General features: G+C 40.9%; 1 protein-coding gene across 6 annotated transcripts in view; it reads left to right on the top strand.

Annotated features, from left to right (window-relative positions):
• rhea (Talin_middle and talin-RS domain-containing protein rhea) overlaps positions 1-25,242 on the top strand; it is a 49,224-nt gene that overhangs the window by 8,287 nt on the left and 15,695 nt on the right. For 4 of the 6 annotated variants that reach the window (XM_076622792.1, XM_076622793.1, XM_076622795.1 and 1 more), the window contains exons 2-6: positions 4,418-4,519; positions 22,561-22,750; positions 23,283-23,684; positions 24,068-24,338; positions 24,649-25,152. In XM_076622792.1, coding sequence (XP_076478907.1) covers positions 22,612-22,750; positions 23,283-23,684; positions 24,068-24,338; positions 24,649-25,152 — 1,316 coding nt within the window. In that variant the 5' untranslated portion in view covers positions 4,418-4,519; positions 22,561-22,611. The remainder of the gene's footprint in view (positions 1-4,417; positions 4,520-22,560; positions 22,751-23,282; positions 23,685-24,067; positions 24,339-24,648; positions 25,153-25,242) is intronic. The other 2 variants (XM_076622796.1, XM_076622794.1) reach the window with 1 other exon arrangement.

Here is a 25,242-nt window from a genome sequence, read left to right on the forward strand (position 1 = left end):
TACACGGACTGCTAAGGAATTTATTTAAAAGGGGACGATTGTTCCATTAAATTGCCTCCTTGAGAATAAAAGTGCATCGTTGTCCGTAGACAACGTTGTCATCAAGAAGGATTTTCTGATGTTCAGAAGGCAACGGTGATATTTCGATAAGATTATGGAAAGCGAATTTCTTGTTATCTATCACGCTGTAGAGAAAGCAGATAATTATATCATATTTATTGTACAACGTATATATAATGTCTAATGTATTTATTGTAAATAACTATAGTATTTAATAGTATTTATAGTATTTAACATTTAGGTACAAAGACTCGTGTAGTAAGTAAATTGCTCTTTACGAACGTAAATAGGAAAATGAATAGAAATGAATCGCAGGTTCCTCTGCCGTTATACCGTCGCTTTACTTTTATTTCATAAAGTCGTTGTCGTCAGGTATACTCGTGTCTGCTTTCGATTTTTCTCATTTCTTATTCGTATGGTTACGCAAATTGCGGACTGGACCTTTCGCGATAAATTCGGTAAGGCTCGTTTTTCTGTGACAAAGCCAACGACCGAAACTTGCGTGTATCGTATAATTTGGACATACTCGTATAATTATTTCTAACATGTTATATTATACACGGAGATATTCATCGGAGCGATGCAGGAACATTTGACGTTTTAATTAATGCGTATACGTGCAGATCTCGTTAAACCAGCAGCTATAGGAATTAAATAGAACGCAAAATAGTGTCTCGGCTAATTGCTTTTTCGATTGTACCGAGAAACGCATTTGCGGCGCATGTAAATCAATTCAAAGAAAAATGTAAGCGTCTCAGCGACGGATTTTACGTCTAATCGGTATCTAAAATGTAAAGATATACTTTCGCTTATTTGATATTCACCCTCTGTAACTATAGAACTTTGTTTGCTTCTTTTACCATAGAAGTAAATATATATATATATATCGATACGGAAGGGCCGAATTAGCATAAAGTGAAAAATGATGGGATATTAATCGCGACATGGAGATTGCAAAGAGATAACGATATTTACACAAAAATGGTTCAAGATAATAACTAATTGCAAAACTCGTGCAATGTTCAAGCAGTATTCGTCTTCTGCCCATCCCTCTAAGAATAAAAGTATCGTTTCTATTTTCAGTTGTCACGTTGCGGTAATAATTATTATACAGATACTTGACGTACGCTTGCGTGATACGAAAGAAACTTTTGCAAATGGCCTTGTTGGTTATCGAAATTGCTAGTTTGTGATATTTGTTCGTTGTCATCGTCGCTCACCTGTTTCGCTGCGACTTATTTTCATTTTCCTAGCGGTATGTTCATCCCCACGATCCATCCGGGCGTCACATTTAATCCAAGATCACCCTTGTTTGCGCAGTTTTAGGTTACAACGCGTCTAATGGATTATCCGTACATTCAGCTCAAAGTACCTTTCACTCCGTTGTCATCGATTCAATGGAGGTCCGTGTGCTGCACATAAAAATAACAATGATTCGATGTTTACTCAACTTATTAGACGATTTTAGCGTGCTCCGTAGATCAGGGTGGAACATTTCAGCTGACGTTCCGATCCTACGCAGGAGTAACTGGCTTTTAGCGTCGACGATCTTTTCGAAACTGTTCCGTTTTGCTCCTTTTTTAGCGGTACATATCTCGTTAGTTAGTAGGAGCTGTATAAAGCATAGCGTAGCAAAGGATCGGATTGTTTGGAATCGTTATCGGAAGAGGAAATGGCAAAATCTACTTAGAAATTTCCGCCAAAAAACTAAACTTAAGTCATGTTGCAGAAATCGACAACGTAAGAAGCATCGAAATAACTATATTAGACTGTATCGATTCAACGCTTGATCGTTTATTGGCCACTCACCCAGCTCACCACGAGACAGCCTTCGTTTTCCACAAATTCGCTCGTATCTTCTTTGAGAGCCGTCGAACGTTCGAACATCGCATGGGTTAGAGTCCTAGATCAATTTTAACCGGCCGAGACCATAGATCAGAGACCAGAATCGACAACGAAATCGCGGTCCATCGAGAGATCGTCTATTGATCGGTTGTGAAAGGCAGGCAAGCCATTAATCGCAAAATTTTGTGGAAACGCGCAAGACATTCGGGGACGGGATGACGAGAGAGTGACGAGAAAGGGTGGATGGTACGAGGCGCGTGCCGATTGATCGGATTTACAGCCGGTTAGATTGTCTCTCGTAACGTAGCTACGTGTGCAACAAGCCCGTTATAAGATTACCCGTTATGAACCGTGGCTTTATTAGTTATCTCTCGCGTCCTTTTTTACGACGGCCCAAGAGGCCCTTTATTACATATTGTTCGGCTCGATCATTTCATCTTCCGCGCATTGTTGCCTCCGCTTTTCGACAGACTTCCTCGTTACACGTGGAAATTGCAGCGCTACCGGCGATAAACACTATCGAAAGTGAAGTTTATCGGTGAATAAGTGGCCTCGAGTAAATTATTGCAAATAACCGGTGTTGTAAACAATCGAGCCTGAAAGCCTGAAAAATTACACGGTTCATGGGGCTAGGGATCGTCGTGTCTTCGTCCAAAATCTTTTTAATTGCGACCGATGTCATCGGGCGAAGATAAAGGTCGAGAAATATATTAATAAGGCATGTAATCGATTACATCGAATAATATATCATTTTCGTTATCGAATATATCTATTTGTTAGTGGATATATAGTGGATGAGAGAGAAAGCATCTTTATCGATTACGAAAACCTAGCTTTTCCGATGTTCTTGTAAAATTAATTCGATGGGTGGCATTGCCTTGCCAAATTCAAATTTCGGAGAAATATCGTACACGCGCTAACTCGATAAATACCAGATTAGCACGTGAAAGCAGGCTATCGAGAAACTGATCGTGCAAGAACTTTGCACAGCTGCCACACCCCGCGGTCCATCGAGGACCTTGACGCCGAAGCTGGCCTTCCGGGTTATAAAATCCAGAATTTATTCCATCTCTGTCCTCGGACCTTACGACGAGTCTCTCAACGCTCGCGAACGTACAGTACGGGGCAGTAAAGGTAGGAAGAGAAAAAAAAGACAAAGAGGGAAGGGGTGAAGGTGAAAGAGAAGGGCCAAGGGAGAGGTAGAAAAATGCACCTGTACATGTGAGAAATAGAATCCCGAACTGTCATTGCGGCCACGTAGTTACGTGTACGTGAATATCGTGGGAGGGTGCGACATCGGGGGTTGAAATGTGTAGGTATATGGAGCCAACATCACCGGAGCGTCTCGGCGTTGGAGGCGCCAAAGCGTCGCGGCGCCACCCCCGGCGCCCGCCATAACGCCGCCAGCACCCACCTCCCTCGATTCTCTCCAACTCCTATCTTCCCTACTCTTCCTCGTTCTAGCGTTCTCCATTCCCTTTGCATCTCTTCTCTCGGCTTTTTTTTCTCTCTCTCGAACCGTCCTCTCTTTTCGTTCATCCGTGCTTCTTTCATATCGTTTTTTCTTTATTTCTTTTTCTACGGTTATCCCGATGATTAGTAATCGTATCAAATCAATCTTTGTGTATCGTAACGGTGATTTTATAAATAAAATTATCGAGTAAGTTGAAAGACCGTGCGTCTGTGGTAATGGCAAAGATAGGGAAATCAGTAGCGAAGGGTTAATAGCTAACTCGTAAAATCTTCCAAACGTTCGACGATTCTCCTTTCGTTTTATAGAATATCTACTTTTTCTCTCGTCATCTTGTCTTTGCACAAGCTTCGTCCGTTAATTGTCGTCTTCGAGTTCGATGTTTGTTCTCGGGGATGCTGAATTTTACGAAAATCTCGTTGGCGCCGTCTTGCTTGTTGTCTCGCGAAAATAGAGTTCTCCTGGTCCTCTGACGTTTCAGCCGATCCGTAAACTCTCTCGGTCAACGATACTTTTTTGCTTCTTTCGTTCTTCGTCTCTGTCACGTGTCAGAACAGTCCCGGTTGCACCTGCTCTACCTCCGGGAGAAAATTTTCCCCTTCCCTTCATCCCTCCACCTTTCGCCTTTCCTCTCGAAGAAGTTAATACTCGCTCGATGCGTTGCACGACGGAGTTATCGATATGATTTCTTTCCGGCCGTTTCTTCCCTTTGTTCTGGCCAAGAATAATTCAGTGCTTCTGTATCTGTTATTCAAATTGTGGCCGCGTTTTTCGCGCGTCTCACGCCGCGCACCGGCTTTGAATTTCAAATCCGACGAATCACACGATAGATCGATTACTCGAAGTAAGAGCGACAGGATTTAGTTTTAGATATTCATACCTGTGACTTTGCGTTCCACGATGGCATTTTGTCTAAGTTCCTACTTTTCTTTCTGCTTAGTTCAATTATTTCAAACGAAATATTTTAATCGATCGGATACTAAATCGCAACAAAGTACGATTATATAAAGAGATAAAAAGTAATTGGTTTACTTTGATTAGTTTTCAGAAGTGCCTGAGAAAGAAGCTGCAAGAGTTGTAGACACACACGCACACAGGAGGAACGAAGTATTCCGCGACGTAAGAGAGAAACGATTTTAAACTGTAAGTACCAACGATTCGAGCAGTCAGTTCCGATTTGCAAATCACGTTTGCTCGGTGGCCGGTTCGCTTTCTCGTCGAGATCCTCGTAAAGCTTTACACGCTTCTGCGGCCTCTTCTCCGACTTTCTTCGTCCCTCTCGGTCGACTATGAGTCAGACGAATCGTGAAAGTGTCTACTACCCCCGCGATATCCCATAAACTCAGCCCTGCGGACCCTGCCCTCGCGTCAAGTCCACGAATTTATCTCTATTCCGCGAGACAGCCGGCCGAACGATCCTTCCTGCGACCAATATGGAATACTTCTGGCCCATAAGCCCGAAAACGCGATACTTAATTGCGACAAATATAGCCCATAAAATTTGAATAGGCATCCGGCATGATGAACGAGGGTTCTTCGGGTCACACGCACCTTTTTCAGCGAATCGGTTGCAGGTTGATTCCGTGGTTTCGCTGTGTATACAACACGGATCCGATTAAGTTTAATAAGACCCGCAGAAGACAATGATTTTTTATTCGTAAAAAGATTTCGTATACGTTTCGTAAGCTTGAAACTTTTTTGGAACGGGCAAAAATTCAGCTGGTGGATCGTAGTGGATACGGGGCGTGGAGACGAGGACGAAGTTCAGGTAGAGCATGGACGAGTTTCGCGAAATTAAATTCTTGAGGGAAGGTTGAAATTTTCGGCTCGAAGGGTTAGAAGCGAAAGTTGGCGTCTCTTGTTCTTAGAATTATTTGGAAATTTGTACGAACAACGTCCGTGAAAAGTGAATCCAGTGCTATGACGCAATACGTCGATACTGTCGAATTTCCCATATAGTATCTTTCATAAATCAAGTATAGAGTGCTAAACGAACCGTTGCGAACGCCGCCAAAAGTCGAAGATCTCTGCCGACTGATTTCGCTCGTATCTCGTTAAAGTATCTATATTCTCTGTTTCGTGGTGGTTGATCTATCTACGCATCTGTCGTGCTTTGCACGCGAACGGCGTTTAGCGTGCGTTGAATTTGTTTACTATTTCGTATCGCTATTGGAGTCGTTTTAGGACTTCGATCGTAAATTGCATAGTTTATTATCCGAAAGATACATCGGAAAATATATCGTATCAGTATCTTGTCGGGCATGAATTTTTATGACAGCAGTAATCGCGTATCGTTGTTGAATAATTTGTATTATTTGTATCCGATGTTTATGGAGTTTAGAACGATTATCGATACGAGTTGACCGTGACCAGCGACACAGATCGCCTACGAAGTGTTAAGATTCATAATATCGAGCAGATGTCAGACATCCAATTATCGTTTCCAGCTTTTATATTTTTTCATCTGTCCAAGTAAGATATTTAAACGATATTTACTAGAAACAGAATAATCGCATTCGCCAGAAAGCCAGCGTAGCGCAGAAATGAAAAAAATTTGAGCTTTTGAGACTGCTAATTTGGCTGTTAGGAAGGACGCGATTGGACACATTGATTTATCATGATGCACGAGCACACCGTTCAGAATACGCGTATCTCGGTGAGGTTAAACAAGCAGCCAATGGTAATGGTCCAGACATTTTGGCGCCGACGATACGAACTGTTGTACAAAGTCGTCTACTAACAAACAACCAGCGCGCCAAGTCTGATCCATACAGCACTTCCGGTTTTGCTGACGACCGGCTGGAAGTTGGGATGGCGAGTTTACGTAACCTCGAGCTCCTGCGTCCCTCTTCCTTTTTTACTTTTCTTCTCTTCCGTTTTTTTTTTCTTCTTATCTCCTCGTTAAATTCTCATCGACTTTTGTTAACTGCAGGGAACATTAAATTTTTACATTGTTTCATACTATAGTCGCTTGTATAACTACGGTGGATTATCTTTTAATTTAAAATCTCTTTAAACAATATCGCAAGTTCCATCTTCTACTTATAAGAAAGTGTATAAATCATAGTAGTTCCAAATATATATCGGCCGGTTCGTCGAAAAATAGCGTGAAATGTTTCAGAATATGTGTAAACGTTATATTCCATATATATCGAAGACCAACGATACCGAGCGTGCTTAATGAAAACGTACTTCTAAAAAGGTTGACGCGTGTGCGGCCACCGCGTCACGTTGCCCGATTAACGGTATCTCTAAGCTCGACCATGGTGTATCGACTTGGACGAAGCGGCACTTTCGGGAACAAAATTTTGCATCAGAAGTCGGGGCCATATGGATTTAGGGCGGGCGGTAAGTTGGATCGACAGGCGCATTGTCAGTGCGATTAATCGAACGATAAGTTGGACCGTATACGAAGAGAGTGATTGACGCTACCACGATAAGGCTTGATGGCTCCGAGAGAGGGACAGTCCAATCGAGAAAATAAGAGAGACGCGGAAGGAGTGAACAAAAACCGTGAAAAAGGGATACTCTCAGCGAGGTTCTTAGCTTTGTCCCTGAAGAAAACCACCCCACGTGTTCCCGCTCTACCTTTTTCCTACCTTCCTTCCTCTTATCCCCTTGCTCCTACGTTTAACAGAGTAAATCGTATCCACCCTCGTCGTGTTTCACAATTGTTTCGGACCACCTTGCGGCTCCCTTAAACGTGTTTCGATAGCGAAACCTGGTAGTTTCCCCTCGTTCTCTTTGAATCTCTGACGCTGTCGTTCGAAGGAAATTCAGGTTTCTACTTAATTTTAGGTCCGGTAATAGCCCGGGCTTTTGCTTAGATTTTATAAATATTATTTGGATGGAAGATTTGTAGTTTGTAGTAACTGCGAGATGATTGAATCGTGTATCGCTAGAAAGAAATAAAACAGCCTTTACCGCATTCGCGCGGAATATTATACTGCTTCACGCTTCGATCTTCTCTGCTTCTCTGGAACTAATCCATTTTTGGCCCTAGAAGGGTGAATCATCCCTTGTACCATGACATTTCGTTGAATTTCGCCTCAACCACTTAATGGATGACAGAACATTCATGGAACAACGGCATTTCGACAATTTCCTCCTTAAATTATTGAAATAAAGTTACAATCGATTTTGTTGTTATTGTATACTTTTGAGATATAAAACACGAGATATATCACTGACGGTACGTTGACAAAGAGAAATGATAATTCAGTTTAATAATTTCATTTATCAATCTATTACTTACTTCAGTCGGGCAGGGGTTAAGGAAAGAAAGGAGCAAAATGTCGATTGTTGACGAAAGGAAGATCGTATTCTTGCTTGAGAAGGATGCAAGGTGTTATCATCCCCGTACTGTTTTGCAAGCATTCATGGTCAGCTAGCTGACGTTCGAACGAAAGTGCCGCTGCATAAATTGCCTGTACATCTCAATTCACCCCCCGGGATGGTGACCATTCTCTTACACGTCGTGCTCCCGAGTGACACTCTCCTGCCCCTCGATGGCTGACCTCCCTCCTGCGAACTCGCATTACCATCCCTTTGCACCCCCTCATCTGCTATAGCCCGATCCTCGTTCAACCTTTTGTGCGCTTGCTTGTTTAAATTCGGCCCCAAGAAAATTACCAAAATCGTTATGAAAATTTTCGACTGATCCGGGAATCTCAAAGCTCGTCTTCCTTTGACAAGAGATTAATCGAACGAATTGACCCTATCCAAAGCGAAAGATTGCACGCTGTTTCTCCCCCTTTCCGGAATATTAGATTCTTTTTGGATTTTACTTACAGGGTTTACATACAGAAACAGTTCACGGAGTTTTCATTAATGAAATAGCTTTGGGTTAGTCACATTTATTTTTCATGTCGAAACAATCATCGTAATCAAGCTTGTATCGTTCTCCCAAAATTTATACTATTCGTTTTAAAATTCGTTTTTAAAATTTTAATTATTCGTTGTATCAAAAGAGAAGGAGCTGCGACTTTCTTTAATTATCAAAGCCCAAGAAAAACTTCCATCGTCCCTTCGTCAAGACAAAAAGGCGAAGAAAATGGTACTGCAAGATGATTCTTTGATACATTTTTTAAAAAAATGTTACTTGACAACTTCGTTTAGATCACCAAACATCAAGACAAATTCTCATCCCTCGAAGTTAAAAAGAAAGAAATATGAAGAAGATCGTGGCGAAAGATAGGTAGATATTGTTAACTGAAATTTCAACAGAAGCGTTGTTCTTTCTGGCGCGTATGTATGCGTGCGCGACGATGCCCAAGAGGGGTGGCTGGATCGCTGGATGCGACTCAAACTCAGTGGGGGTAGAAGGAAAACTACCACCATCGGTGTCGACCAATCGCCGTGTTGAGTCAACGTCGTTCTATCGGCGCATGTGCATCCTCTCTGGTGGTGTCTTTGGTTTGGGTACCGCGCGCAAGGCCGCAGACCTATCACTTCTTTGGCGACAGCCGTCGGGGTAACATCCTTGTTCTCGTCCTAGTCCTCGTCCTTGCATTGCCCCTCAACATCACGAATACCAAAGTTCTCTCTCGGTCTCTTCAGTTTCAATTTCAAATTCGTTCCTCCTATTATCTCCTTGTTTCCTCCATTCGTTTTCCTTTGCTCTTCTATATTTGTTCGTTTCTCGTCCTTTCTTTCCTTCTTTCGTTACGGAAATTTGTTTATCCTCGGTTGAAGGTCCCCGTTGACTCTGTTAAAATCATCCGTCGACGCGTCCTTTGATTTGTTTTCGTCGTTAGTTTTCCAATTTTCTTCGGGGACGAATTGATTTTTCATTTTGTTACGATTTAAGATAAGTTCTTTTCCTTTCGAGTATTTTTTAAATTTTCTTTCACCGTTGGGTGTCGACTTGGGTGTCGATTCAGTGTCTTTGGTTTGGAAATTTGGAGGTTTCTTTCGAGATTTGCCTCTGTCTGGGTACTTCGCATTTTTCGAGGTAACACATTTTTTATTTCTTGTTCCCGTTTGATAATCCCGTTACATCGTGACTTCGGTTACTTCAACTGCGTATAGTACGTATTATATTTTTATCTCAGAGAAATAGAATTTCTTTCAAATGTTTATCTTCTTATTTTTCCGAATCTTGGAAATGATAAATTTCGAAAGAATCGTTTACTCGTTTTCAAACACAGAGAAATGTAACTTCGTTCGCCCACGTTTACTCAACATTTATTTCGAAAATAATTTACGTCGGTATTGTTTTTAATCGGTAATCGTAGGGCTGTCGCGACAGGAAAACATCTCCCGTGCCTTAAAGTGCCGTCCAAATTCGACCTGGTGACAATAAGCTAACGCTTTCATTTCACCTTGTTCTTTTCTTCTTTCTTTTTGTGGAAAAGGCCGTCCACGCTGCTCTCGTAACTCGTACAGATGACTATCTCGACTGGTCAGAGCCTTACCGAAACTGTGATCTTTTTAACCGATCGAACTCACCGTTCGCAGAGTTTCGATCGAAAAATTTCGTTTCACCTTTCGAGCTTACTTTTACGAATTGGCTTCGTGCCCGTTGTGCGCGAACCAGTTGCCTTAATTCGAGTTTAAGGGTCATTGAAACTTTATCCCTATCCCGACATTCTCCTCCCCTATTCTCCTTCGGATTTTTAACGAAATTTCGACGAAAACCTCGTCCGTCCTCTTCTGTGCCTTTCGAACTTCACAAAACTTCTCTCTCTCTCTCTCTCTCTCCGTTCTCTTTATTGCGAAATTGAAACTAGTGTCAAACACGCGCTCTTACACATACACACCGATACAATCGTCGCAAAGAAGGAGCAAAACGGTGAGAAAGAAAATTTCTGAAGTTTTTTGAACTGCTTTGTGCCGTTTCGTACGAAAATCCAGCGACAAACAGAAGAAACTCTGTAATCCAAATGGAAATCGAGACAAACGAGTGCAACATGAGTTTCGACCGGTGAGTAAAAATCGCATGCATGTACACGTGTTGTTGATATTTTGTAATACGTATCTTATGGTAGTATTGGTAATTTTATTTCACTCGATATCTTTTCTGTGCGTTGGTTTGTTCTTGTTAAATCTAGGATAAATATTGGCTCACTGAACTTTCATTCTGTTTCTTGTTAATCGTGTTAATCTTGTTAATCTTGTTTCTGGCTTGTTAATCGAGTAACAAGCTTTATTCGTTAGGAGTATCCCGATTGAAAAATTTGAAATCGATTGTTCAAAAGTTTGATAAACATTTCTACGTTGCAGAAATGTCGTGACAAGTATTCGAATGGAAACGTTAGTCAGGAAATTTTTCTGCATCTGTTTGGTGAGAATTAAGAAAGTGCGCCAATTTTAGTTAAAAAGATATTTACGCGTGCAAAGATTGCATTAAAACGAACAAGACAATTTTAGGGGTGTGTTGAAAGTTTTATTATATGTAGAATAGTCGCAGCATCGATCAGAAATTCCGCTAAACTTATCTCTGTCTCGAATAATCTTAGCAAACTTTATTCGTTCGTGATATTATAAAAAAACCGGGAAGAAAAAATGATAAGTTTCCTGGACAAGCGAACAAACGAGACTCTTTCATCCGAACAAAGCAATTGATTGCCGTGAAACAATCAAGATAGGGGACTCAATTATCGGGAGGGATGAATCGCAACAGACGATCTCGAAGGTCTCGAAATCAGATAGTATAATGCGAGGGTCAACTTTCCTCCCTTCGTCGAAGTCGTCGAACAGAGAGGGGGTGGTAATGGTCAGAATAGAGGGGTTTCCAAGAGTATATTTTTTAGGCCACAATTAAATCGTTCTTCCGGATAAATCTAAATAGTGGGTTTCCTGTCAACCGAACCCCATGCTTTTGTGACCAATTAGTGGCTTGGCGAATCGCAATTATGCCACGTATTGTGTTTCACGTGGCACCCTGGGGGGTTGAAAAGTATAAGTCGCTGGAATTTGGGGTTCACGGGGTAGTTATTAACCGTGATAACGCATTAACTCGATGATTACTCTATGATCGATCTCCTCACGATATAAGGTTTAATATTAACGTTGTAATAGAAGATTTTTCTAATTTAAAGGTACCGAAGTTTCTATCCTTTGATTTACTAAGTTTCTGTATGTTATCTCAAACGCAACTTAGGTAGCAAATTTCATCGCTTGATCGATATTTTTAATAGAGAATAACAAAGATTTCCACAGGAAATTTTACATAGGAATAGGAAAATTTTATAGAAATATCTATCTTTCTGAACAGTACCGTACTAACGTCAAAGAATATTTAAGTATTTCCCAATATATTCGTCGTTTGTTTAAACTTTGTTCGTTTTCCTTGAAACAAGCTTATCAACGCAGCAAATACCTCGGGTTCGACCAAACCAGCCCAGAATCTAGCGTTCTGAAGATTCTAACTGACCGTTTCCATACCGCAGACACGGCCACTTCCTGTCTCTGCTTCTCACAAGTGCCCGACGAAAACAGAGAATTTGTTCCAGCTCGCACGTTGTTCGAATTTTCCACGGCTGGTTTACGGGGGTGTGTTACTGGGGCAATAGTGCGCAGAAGCTCCGAGCATCCCCGGTGTGAATTCACTAGCACCCTCCTGTCGTCTCCTTTCCCCCACCCAGGCCTTATTTACTTCCCCTTGTCCCTACCCCCCTCTCCCATGGCTCGAGGGGTGGTTTCCCAACAATCCTCTCGGTCACATTCGAGTCCCAGCCGAGACCGCGACGCATTCAGTTTCCGATCGCCGGTCTAACGGCACAACGTGTTAGCTCTGCTCGTGATTCCATCGAACAATTCGAACCACGCGCGTGTCTTTTAATCGGTTCGTTCGATTTGGCCGGCGGTTCGCGATGACTCGTTCATTCGTCGGTCGATCGTCGACGTTGAAACGTTGTGCCGGGTTTTGTGAACGCTTTTCGCTCCAAATGGATCCTCGACTTTGACGCGACCGAGTGACGAAATACGTAGCGCGTTGTTGTCTCCGTTCGAAAGCGAGTCGACGACGCAATGCTTCGAGGGTGTTTACAGTCGCGTGTGATGGTGCAGATGGTGCGACTGATGTTCGATCTTGCATGCAGGGAGGCTTCTAGCTTCTCTATTGGTCACGTTTATTCAGCTAGCTTTGCATTTATTTCGAGGATGATATTGGAACATCATTTTTGAAATTTAACGTGATATTTTTGTGGGAAAGTTCGTGGCTATATGGACATCAGTTCGAACAACAGTTTCGTGAGTGTTGTATAACAATGTACATATAGGTTAGTTGGAATTTTCCCAAGCTTTCGCTTACTTCTATCTACTTGCTTTTCTTTGCATTTATTTTTAAGTTTGATTTAACAAATTTATTCTTGCAGTAAATTAATTTTTACATTTTGATAGTTCTCGTACTTTCTTGTACTTTCATGTTTATATTACGCCATGTATTATCATGTATACGAAATAACCCGCGATTAGAGTAAATAGATTCGGACATTAAGAGGTTAAATGAGAATCTCGAGTATACGTGAACGCTTTACGAGGTAGCCTAAATATATCGCGTGTAATTTCTATTCATGAAGGGATAAAACACCTTACTTTCTAGTTTAGGAATATTTTAAGCCCGAAATATCGTTATATAATAATAAAATAGTTCAATTACGATACAGGAATTTAAGAGGATCTTGCATCATAGATACACTGTTCGAGATTAATGATAATTGTTTTGAGATACCTCTTTATTATCCTTTGAATGATTTATTAATGAGAATCTCGATCGAACGATAAGCTTTCTATTTGCAATTCGTAACTGGGACAGGCCATATCTCTTTTTCAGTTGAAAATAGGAGAAAGTGACGGCAAAAAAAAGTTGAATGGTTTAACGAGGTCTAACTTTCTATAATCGTACTTTTTTCGTTAGTCCAGCGGTGCAGCTGCAAAGTGCAATTGCATTCGTCACTCTAACAGAGCCATTTCGCTTTTTGCATAAATCGATCGCCTTTATCATCCTATGTTTCAAATTTTTCTTCCCAACTTTTCTTTTCTTTGCTTTTTAAAAGAAAGACAGAGATAAAAAGTGGGACATCGATTATCAGATCCATTTACGAATGAAATATTTTATTATTTCTTTTAAAAACACGTTAATCCAATAGAATACACGACACTATTAGAATACGTCGAAGATAGAGGAATTAGAAAGACCGAAGTTGATGGATGGTACGATACCAAATGTGTTGAAGTACTGTTCGTTGCATCGTTCATTGTTCGTCATACTTGTATACGAAGACGCATAGTCATAGTTTGTGCGTTATGTGCTGGTATAGCTTGATGCTGGCCACATGGTATGAAACGTATTCAATCTTGTGGAAGAACATTGTCAAAAAGAATAGATAACGAAAGTTCCGTAGTTGCAACTTCTCGTAACGCATCTAGCTTTTTGCACTTTTTCTAGATTACGTAATTACATCTCTTAATTACATCTATACAACATTCAGCTATTTTGAAATATGTATGTATTCCCTTTGTAACGAAAGTTAAGGCGTCGATTATATTTCAGATCTTATTTTACTATTTTACTTCTTTTTTGCTGTATTCAAAGCCTATCCCAGTTACTTACTCTCACTTGAATGCATAGATAAAATTTAAAAGATGAATATGAGGTACTCGATAGAGTCCAAGGTAGTGGATTAAAATTTGGGTACATAATTATATACAAGAGGGTACGCCTCACCGATTTTAGCGATCTTCAGATATGTCGTTAAGGTCAACATTCTTCAAGGTATCGAAGATATTGGTAACAATACCTACTTTTGCTATTTTTTATCTTGGTGTAGATTAGGTTGGATTAGGTTTATCTACGGATGATGTTATAGGTACGTTGGTGTCGCGATGAGTTTATACGTCTCATCTTTCGATTTGGAACCACAGGGAGATAAGAAAGGAACTCGGCTTAGCTACGCGAGAGCTACGAATATACATACGTATAATATCATCGTGTCCGTACATAAAGGTAATCCGAACCTAACTCACATTAAGATAAAAAGTAGCAAAAGTATGAATACCTAAAGCTGAGTCGCGGTTATACGTATAGAAGAAAAGTTGTTTGAAATCACGCTCTCGATAACATATTTGAAAATCATTGGAACGGGCGAGGAGTACCCTCTTCTATGTAATTACCCCAAATGTAAGTTATTACGTATTTTTATCGTCACACGTAATCTATCGTTCGATTAGAATCGACCGAATGGATTCGCTTACTGATTACGCAAACAAATTCTATAAACGTTTCCGACACGATATCGAAACAATCTCGGTGAATGTTTGTTCCGGATTATCGGACTCGTAAATAATCGGTTCTCCATTGGAAAAAACACGCGTCGTAATTTAACACAAAACGAGACAATCTTTCCAGTTGCATGCCTTGTAAAGAGTTCCCCGTTTTTGATCGTCCGCTTTATTCAAGTCGATCGTTGATCGAGACTTCGTTAGGACGATGACAGCGATAAATACGCGAGTGACGTACACGAATCGAACGATGATTATATTTAACAGGCGGTTGTCATCGCGGGACGCGTGGAATTGAATCGAATATTACAAAGATCCGCCCGATAGAGGTCGAATTGCTCTTTTACCCCTCCTCTCTCTCTCTCTCTCTTTCTCTCTTTTCTTCCTTTTCTATCGTTTTAGCGAACGTGCCAGAATTTCCAGGTGGTTTTTCACGATAGTGTGTGAGAGGGAGAGAAAGGGAGAGATAAAGAGGACACAGCGGAGAATAGACGCGAATCCGTGCTGCAGCTTCGCAGGGATAGTTAATTATCTTTACACGAGGAGCCTGCACCGGAAACGAAGACAGTCAACGTCCACGTCAGCCGACATTCCACGATCCTGGGTATCAGAGGAGTAGCCCAATTTCCAATTAGATACCTTGAATGCTGTGTAGTTGCTACTGCTGCGCCATTCGCGAAATTCAGTCGCACCGATCGTCGAGGTAGATAATCGGGATTCTTGATCATCCGTGACACATGGATGCCTCGCGGCTGGGAACCTTCACGTGCTTTGGTTGGCAAGGGAAACAGGGTTTGCAAACAGCGTCGATAGACTCGTTATTATCTAAATCTACGTTATACACAAAAATTTATTCGTAATAACTAATAATTATCTACTCTACCTGACTGACTTCTTAATAGCATTTCTAACTGTAACATTGCGAAGCGTTAGCCTTGGAAGGGTTAATGGGTGAAATTGGCTACATATAGAATCGAATTTAAGCGAAAGGGTTGAACTTCCCTTTGAGGGAGCGAAAGGACAATGAAGTTGAATATTCGCTGTTAACGTAACGACGTTAAATTGATACGTAATGCGGCGATTAAAGTATATGCCACGTTGCATTTGAATTGCTGCAAACTGAAAGTAAATTTCGCTTTGATCGCGTTCATTTGCACGAATACGTCTGTAAATAACTAAAAAGTGTTAATCTTGACTAAATACCGGAATGTGCTTTTTTACCGGAAATAACTGGGATCACTCGTATTCGAAATAATTTAGTTATTTATATTTTCGCCGGTTTATTTTAATTCGTCTTTCTTTCTGTTAGTAATTTTTAACGATGGTAAGTACCTTCCGCTTTGACTAAAGTTAGGCTTCCATTCGACGTTAGAAAGAGGAAATGAAAAAAATGAAAGTAAGAGCTCGATGAGAATTTTACCCGACGAAAGAGTTGGGCAGAGAAAGAAGTTAGTCCAATCGTTTCAAAGACGTCTGAAAGTTTCTAAAAAAAAAAAAAAAAAAAAGAAACGGTAGGGCGTCGGTTTTCCCCGGGGTGTAAGTTAATAAGTCATTCGAACAGCTCGTAACAGAGTTGGTAGTTACGGTCGAGGTCGTTCTTTACCAACTCCTGACGGGACGTGCAAAGGAAAACTATGCCATTGGACATTGTTGCGGAATCAATATTTGCCCAGATGAAATTGTCTCGATATTGCGCTGATGGATTATTTATAGAAGTACAACGCCATTATTAATAAAATACAGCAAGAAATAAAATAAACTTTAAAAGTATATCGGTATGTGAATTTCGAGTTACAGACGGATAATTGAAATATAGGAATCTTTCCTACGTTCAGCCAAAATCGCTGCAGAAATTTTCCAAACGTCTCGAGAAGCTTCCGAAACAATTTCGGAGTTGAACGAGAATCTTGCATAAACTGATTCGATGTCGGTGTGCTTCTGGTCGCGTCACGAAACGTTGCGACGAGCTGGTTCGTGACGAAGGGTGCCGAGGACGCGATAAAAGGGGATGGTCCGAACCACGTGGCTCGATAGGTGACACGAGGGTGGCAATGGGTGGGATAGCTTTGGAAAAAGACGAAGCTCACGAAGTGACGATGGAGTTAAAAAAGCTGACGATGCTTGGTTCCGACGCTCGAAGATGGGCGAAAATAGAGCGTTGCAAGTAGAACGCGGTGTCGATCGAAAGTAAATGGCCGTAAGTGGTTGCGCGATCTCGATGGTTTTTGATCGAGGAGAAAAGCGAAACAATCTTCCTTGTTTCTTCCGCGAACTTCCGCGGGTGGCGGAACTGCACTTTCCGTTACTCGGTTTTGCGCTTCGTGTCGCGACATCGTTCCTCGTTCCTTGGTTTCGCATCGATATTGCTTTTCACGTGCTTGGAGGTTCGCTTTGATAGATGTCTAATAAATTCAGAGCTTTTCACTGTGAAAATTATTCTACGAATTTTGGTAGAGGTTTTACTCGATTTTTCGTGTGATCGAACGTTAATATTAACAAATCCATCGATGATGGATACAGGAAATAAATTGTACGAAATAAATTGTCGTGTTTTTGTATCGATAGAGATAGAAATTAACGAAGTTTCGCAGATTATGTACATCGTTATGCCAGCTATGGGAATCAAAGGCTTATACATCGCTGTAACACCCCCCCCCCCTCCACCCTCCCCCATGGATCCCAGCCAATACCACGTACAGGCGAGGCGAGTGAGTTCGGTTAAGAGCACTTCACAGAAGTTCCCCGTGCTAGTTAGTGCTAAACAGAGGGAGAACGTTGACTCTATATTGGTTTTTGATCCATCCGAAATTAGTAGCAATTCCCATCTAACCGTGCCGATCGATATATACTTATCGATCTTATTCTTATTCGATCATATCGCTCTATTCTAGTCGCAAAAGATTTATGTGATTCCGCGTTTATCGAACAAATTCACCTATGTTCTAAACTCATCGATACAAAAATACAGCATGTAAACGATCGAAAAATTACATGAAAATCCAAACTTACTGTCGTCCACGTTCATCGATTAACTACCTGGTCGTCGTTCCGAAATATATGAACGTATTCTGTTAGTCGTTTGGAATAAAGTCAATGAACAAAAGTCGAGCTTAAACAAGCGAAGTTAAGCGAAAGATTATTTTTCATGCTCGTTGTATCAACAGCGGGGTACCACGTGATTGGCACGTATGCCAGGATCCATTAAGAGAACCGAACCCCTGATTACCGAATCTTGTAGAGCGTGCATAATCGTGTCTTCGTTACCTCGTAGCAATCGACGGACCCTCAATTAGTTGCCGTCAGGCGTCATCACCGTGGAAAGACACTGACGTCTAAATTTAGAGACTGCGATCGATCCACTTTCGGTTAACACGCGGATCGTATTGCTTCCTATTTATTTTCTCCTTGTTTTCCCTTCTCTCTTGATCGTTGTCAGCCTCGATACCCATTGCCACCCATATCGAGCTTATAAGCGTTCTGCGCTAACGGACTCGTTTCGTGATTCGATTGACTTACAATTTTATCGGGCTTTTGATTATCGTCATTGCACGTAGCATTGGAATCTTTGCTAATTTCTAATAAATCATTAGTTTTTTCGTTCACTTACGGACAAAAATTCCACTGACCTACTCCTTAAACGACGAAACGACGCGTTTCAGCCTATGAGGAATTTTTTGCAAGCTGGCTGTAAAATATTCATTCGTAAGGTCGTTTGGGTAGTTCCGTGACCGTTTCACACGGTCTACTTAAAAGTCTTGAAGCTCGCTTGGTAGAATTTTTGGGTTATATACCAACGCTAAAAGTGTGCAACACAATATGCAGAAAGTTTGGAAGCTTCAAAAGTAGATATTCGCGTGATATATGTATGTATTACTGTATTACGGACTTTTAGAGCGCGGAGGATTCTTTTTTGTATCTAATGTACAAAGAACTTCAGACATACGTAAAATAACACGCGTAATAGCTTTTGATACGAAGGTCGAAACGTTCAAAGAACGATTCGAACGACGTTGGAGCGCATCGCCGTTGCATAGTTGCACTCATACGGTTGACCTAATTACAGGTAATGAGGTCATTCCTCTAAATACATTCCATGGAAACTGGAAAGTGACGTATCGCGGTCGAGCGAGTAACTTTGTAAACGACGAATCAGATCTGTTGGAAAATTTCGATTATTTCGCATAGATGTATCGTTCGAGCTCTCTCTTCCCTTTCGAGCCAAAAAATGTTCGATCGAAAAAGAACGAGATTCTTAAATAATTCAGAGACCAATTTTTACCGATTTGAGAAACATTCAGCGAAATATCTTCCTTGTCCTTACTTGAGGGCTCTCATGACTACCGAACGATTGAACTCGTTTAAAGATAACGTTAAACGAAATTATTAGTCAAGCAATTGTACAGTATCGTTGCATACATTATTGGGTGGCTGTTTTAAAGCGAACCCGAGACAAAGTTTCGTGCAAACTTGCGCGATTATCAAAGCAGATTCGTTGTTGGTGTAGTACCGACAGTTTATTCATCGCTCGAATCATTTTTAACCACCCACTTCTAAATTATAACAACTACCACTTCGTATACTTTTTACGATCTTCAACAACGTTTATTCATTTACGTTTAGTAATAATAACTTCGGTAATTCATCCTCCAGTTTACCTGGAAAATGATCTTACGGTAGATTTTGCGTTATTGAATTTAGTTAGTTGTTCCTTTCTTTTTAGTATAAATCCGTCAAGTTATTCAAAGTCGTTCTTTAGTGAATTTTTAGCACGAACTCGGAGTTGAATTCCTTGGCGATAATTTGATTCCATTTACAACGGTTAACGGACTAGAGAAGTAGCTATAAAACAAGATCATGGTCCAAGTTCTGAGATACCGTTGAATAAAGAGGCGCTGAGAATTATAATATTTCCTTGGAAATGTTTTCCACTTTGATGTTAATTGCAGCCGCTGTCGTGAATTTGAACACGACGTCCTTCCTTTTGCTTACGTTAAAACTAATCGTATCTAACTATATGAAAGCGCGTAAAAATCGAAAACGATAAAATTGGACGAAAGCAGAGGTTCGAGATAGTGACACGGACGAACGTGAAAATAATGTAACGAAATGGAAGAAAAATAAGAACAGAATGAAAGTGGGAGAAGAGGGAAGAGCTAGAGAAATAAAAATACCGATGAGAGATTTGCATGCGAAAGAGTAATATAGAAATTGGAAAAAACGTAGTGCCAAAAAGGGTTGGTAATAAAACGGCAATAGTAGCGACAAAGAAGAAACTAGCAAGCAGAAAAGCGAGGATAATAAGAGGAGATAAAGCATGAAAGAGAAACGAATCAAAAAGTGAAAAAGGAACGAGAGCATCGTTGAAAGCCGATAAAGAGATAACAAAGAAAGCGCTGCGCCGAGAATAGTAGAAAACGAGACACCGGAGAGACAATAACGCCGGCGATCTAACTAAAACCGAGGAAAAAGGTAGAGGAAGAAATAAAGATAAGAAACAAAGGAGCAAATAAGAAAGCAAAGAAAAAGAAACGAAATAAGACGGCAAGAACGGAAAATTAGATTCACGGGAAAGAGGAAAGAAACAACGAAACGGGAAAGAAAAGAGGAAGAATGTATAAAAGTTGTACAGTGATAGGTGTAAAGATAGAAATACGGTAACCGAGGAGGAAAAGAGTAAACAAGAGAGGCCGATGTACAGCGGTGAAGTAAGGAAAATGGAGAAGAGAAAATGAAAAGAGAGAGGAACAGGGGGGCGAGGGTCGACGGGATGGACTCGTAAGAAGGGATGGTCTGGGGTGGTTGTGCTTGAGTTTGACACAGTCAGAGACCGGCGTTGCCTGGCAACCTCTAAGGGTGGAAGTTCACATTGGCGTAGGGTGTACTTGCAACGAATTTATGCGCATGGATCACCCCCCTGCTCTGCCATCGAGACGGATATAAAAAAAAGGAGTCGAGTAAACGAACGAAACAGCCTATAATTGGCGGCCTCTGCTCGTTTAGATCCTGATAATATACCGTGTGTCGTGATAGTCTACGGACAATGCATTCTCGATTCACAGTTCTAAACAGAATATCGTAATTTCTCGTTTCTTTTATAAGCTTCGAATCTTTGAGATTTTCTTTAACTTTAGGAAGATTTTTAGAAAAATGTCCTCTTCTTAGGAAGTTGACGGAATCAATGTAGGAGATCGATAGCTTTATCTTTATTCTTCCATAAAATGATATCAGAATACGCAGAATGTCCCTTCTTGCTATTAAATTCCTAGATCTATTAGTTTTTGTTAGTGGAGTTCTCGGTCTGCACGAAGTAGCCTTACGTTGTTCCCTCTTGGGCTCAACTATTTCATCATGAACGGAACTTCGTAATTAATCAACTTTCCAATTAACATAACCAAGGCTGTCGACGGTCTTTTCATTCTCGTGTGAAATATTTTTCGTAGAGGCACAGAAATTTTCTTCCAGTCAAGAATGCAATATTCGACAAAATGGAATTTTACATTACGAAATTTCCACTAAAATATCGAGGCATAAAATGTAGCCAACTTTTACTCATTTTTTAATCTATTTATTTCAACGTTTCTGACAATTAAATTGGACGATTAAAAGGGTTCTCGGCAAGGCGCGTAAAGCATCGAAGTCTGTTTCATCAATGTGATTTATTCGACAAATGTACGGGGATTATTGGTAATTTGTTGATGCAAACAGAGCATGGCGGGTGGTATTTCTCTCCATGGGGAGTAGATGAGAAAGATTCGTATCCTCGGATCGATTTAATTAGCCCGGAGCCGGTGACAATTTATTTTTATTAGCCGAATACCGTGACGTGGGGTGGGTTCTACGCCCGTGCTGGATCCCACACTGCACCCTGTGGCAAATTCTATGGCAAATGTACCATACCTCGGTAGATCAATATATAGACAGAAGTCCCACGGTTGCTTCCTCTTTCATACGATAGCGGGACATTTTTAATCCGTTGCTCCGTTAGATTTCCCAGAAAACCGATACAAAACGATGGAACGCAGGGCTTGAAAATTTCTTTCTCTCTCTCTCTCCTTATCTTCTTCTTATTCAGCAATCAGCTGGAAAAGATACTTTTCGATACTCGTAAATATGAATACTCTTTCGATCGATTGACATCGTCGAATGTAAGTAGGTAATTAAACGGTAATATCCCAGTCAAGAGTTATTTTATTTTTATCATAATTTTATATATTTAGTTGTTCCATTTCCAACAGAAATAGAGAATTTAACGATTTCTTGAAGCAATTATAAAGCGAAGGATTAAATTACTCTTCGTAAATCGACCTAGTTGTACATCCACATAGTCTCGTCATTCGCGATTATTACATTGGAACTCTTCGGTGTAAAAAGGGGAAATTAACGAGAGAGAGAGAGAGAGAGAGAGAGAGAGAGAAAATATATTCGCGTACAACAAGCAAGAACTATCCGTTGTTTTATGATAATGTGCAATTACGCGAATGGTTAGAACGGTGACCCGCGAGCAAGCACAATGCTCGCCCTCTTGCAACTTGTTGCACTTGATTCAGTAAACTAGAAATCGCATATTCCCGTAGTACTTTATGTTCTTCGTAATACCGTGAGTCGCTCGACGATCAAGTCGCTGCGTGTTTCTTGTTTAATACTAGCCACAGTAATTGCGAACAAACACGACAGACGTGCATCTACCAGATCAATGTACTTTACTTTTCAACGTTAACTGCATCATTAGAACTACAAAAACTCGACAGAATGACGAATTCTTTTCATTTTACAATTGAGTTGAAATTGTAACCGATATAAGAAGAAGATGTAAGAACCTGTTTCCAACAGAGCTAAAAATTGCATTTTGTCTATTTCAAGTGAACGACTTGCGTCGTTTATATATTTGAACAAAAGAAAGAGAAAAATGCAGAGGATGGAAATCATGCTAACTAATCGACATTATTTTTGTGTTTCAGTCGTGTGATTCCGGTGGTTTTCGTGCACACAGATCATCCCAGGCAGCCGCAATGGCCACCCTATCCTTGCGTATCTCCATCCCGGAGAAAAACGCCACGAAGATGATGCAATTCGACCCGAGCACATCCATTTACGACGCTTGCCGTATTATCAGAGAGAAACTCGCTGAAGCGGGTAACATGGGCCAACGTAAGCTCCTACTTGCACCTGCAATATCCTACGATGCTGTACTAACGAACAAACGAATTTGCATTTATCTCTTCCCTTCTGTCCTCTTTATTTTTTCGACGATATTCTTTGCGTATGGATGTTAGCGTTAACGACAAAATAGCTGACTAAGAAAAACGATTTTATCAAGTTAATCGCGTCGAAGATTCTGTCTTTTCCACAAACAGCCCTTGCAATTCTACTTCGCTGTCTCGATCGCTTGTCGCGAGAAACTGCTCCTACGGCTCTCTAACTTTGCCAAAAAAATAAAACACCTAACCCACTAAACCGCCAACTTCTTAATCTCTATTAGCCAGTTCGAGGCGCAAACCCACGAAAATCCTCCCGGAATCCCTAGCAAATAGTCGAGCAACTATTATTCTATATAGAAACAAAGGAAAACTCAATAACGAAGGGAAAAAGCTCGTCTAAAAGCTAACGAGTCCAGGAGAATTCCATGCATAACCGTGTAGCACGATGATAATGACCGCGCGTTTTCCTCTTGCATCGACAGCCAAGGACTACGGATTATTCCTTGCCGACGAGGATGTGAAGAAGGGGGTTTGGCTAGAGCCGGGCCGGAATCTCGATTATTACATTCTGAGGAACGGCGATCTTCTCGAGTACCGGCGTAAACTGCGGACCCTTCGAGTGCGCATGTTGGATGGAACGCTGAAGACGTTGTTGGTGGATGACAGTCAGCCTGTCGCCAATCTCATGGTAGTAATTTGTACGAAGATAGGCATCACGAACCACGATGAGTACTCGTTGGTGCGCGAGTTGGCCGACGAGGAGACTGAGAACCAGAAGCCGGGCAATTTCGGCACCCTCACGCTCAAGAGGAGAAAAGAGGAGAAAGGCGAGCGGGACGCGAAGATGGATCAGTTAAGGAAGAAGCTTAAAACCGACGACGAAGGTGAGCAGCGAGCCTTGATCTAGCCGCGATAAAAATTCGGATTTATTAAACTTGCGGAAACGAGCAATTTAATGTTTGCGAAGAAACGCGTGGAAAGAAAGTGTTGTACGAGCGTTGTATTTCGTTGTTGCCAATGCGTTCGTAGACGTTGACGTCTTTTTTAATAGTAGAACCTTTTTTTATCCTACTTTAGTGGTGACATAAACGTGCGACCTTAGTTTGATCCTCTCGTACATGTGAAAAATGTAATCTTCACGCAAGGAGAATTAAGGCTAAAGATATATATATATATATTTTTTTTTGTGGTAAAGATTTTCAATCAATCGTCTGCGTACAAATCATAGATTTTCATGGCGCGATGAAACGTCATTTTGTTCTTCCAGTAAACTGGATAGATCCCAGTAAGACTTTACGAGAGCAAGGGATAGACGAGTCGGAAACGGTGCTGCTGCGGAGAAAGTTTTTCTTCTCAGATCAAAATATCGACAGTCGAGATCCGGTGCAATTATCTCTTTTGTACGTTCAAGCAAGAGACGCAATTCTAGATGGCACGCATCCGGTTACTCAGGAAAAAGCTTGTATTTTCGCTGGAATACAATGCCAGATCCAGTTCGGTGATCACAAGGAGGACAAGCACAAGCCAGGCTTTCTCGAGTAAGCTCTTTCAGATAAGAAATATCGATTTCTTCCGTTTCCACTTATTGCGATATTTTTAACAATAACTGTACGAGAAATCTGATGCAATTAGGATAAGGACATCGGTACAGTAAACAACGCGAAAAGATTCAAAACTGCGAAGATGAATTTTTCTTTTTCTTCCTTTAAATAAATGACAACATTTTTGAGCATTTTTCGTTGAATCTTTGAACGACGATACTTGAAGAAATAATAAAAGGTTACAAAAATTCTGTAAGAGCTCCTTCGAAGTAATATCTAATCAAGATTTTTCAATCTGATCCCGTAGCCTCAAGGAATTTTTACCGCAGTCCTACTTGAAGGTGAAGGGTATCGAGAAGAAAATTTTTGCAGAGCACAAGAAGCACATCGGTCTCTCAGAACTGGATGCCAAAGTGTTGTATACGAAAACGGCAAGATCTTTGAGTACTTACGGCGTCACGTTCTTCTTAGTGAAGGAGAAAATGAAAGGAAAGAACAAGTTGGTGCCTCGTTTGCTCGGCGTCACCAAAGACTCCGTCTTGCGACTCGATGAAAAAACGAAAGAAATCTTAAAAACCTGGCCGTTGACTACCGTCCGACGTTGGGGAGCCTCTCCGAACACGTTTACGCTCGACTTTGGCGATTATTCTGACCAATATTACAGCGTACAGACTACAGAAGCGGAACAGATACTTCAGCTAATCTCTGGCTACATCGATATCATTCTTAAAAAGCAAAAAGCTAAAGATCACTTTGGTATCGAAGGAGACGAAGGCTCAACGATGGTTGAAGATAGTGTATCGCCATTGAAGTAAGTATTACAATATACGTATTAATTTTTAATACAAGTACTAATTCCGTTAAGCGAAACGACGATGGATTGTTTATTAGGGGAATTATC

This window comes from Bombus vancouverensis, chromosome 11 (genome assembly GCF_051014615.1).
Source record: "Bombus vancouverensis nearcticus chromosome 11, iyBomVanc1_principal, whole genome shotgun sequence".
NCBI lineage: Eukaryota > Metazoa > Arthropoda > Insecta > Hymenoptera > Apidae > Bombus > Bombus vancouverensis.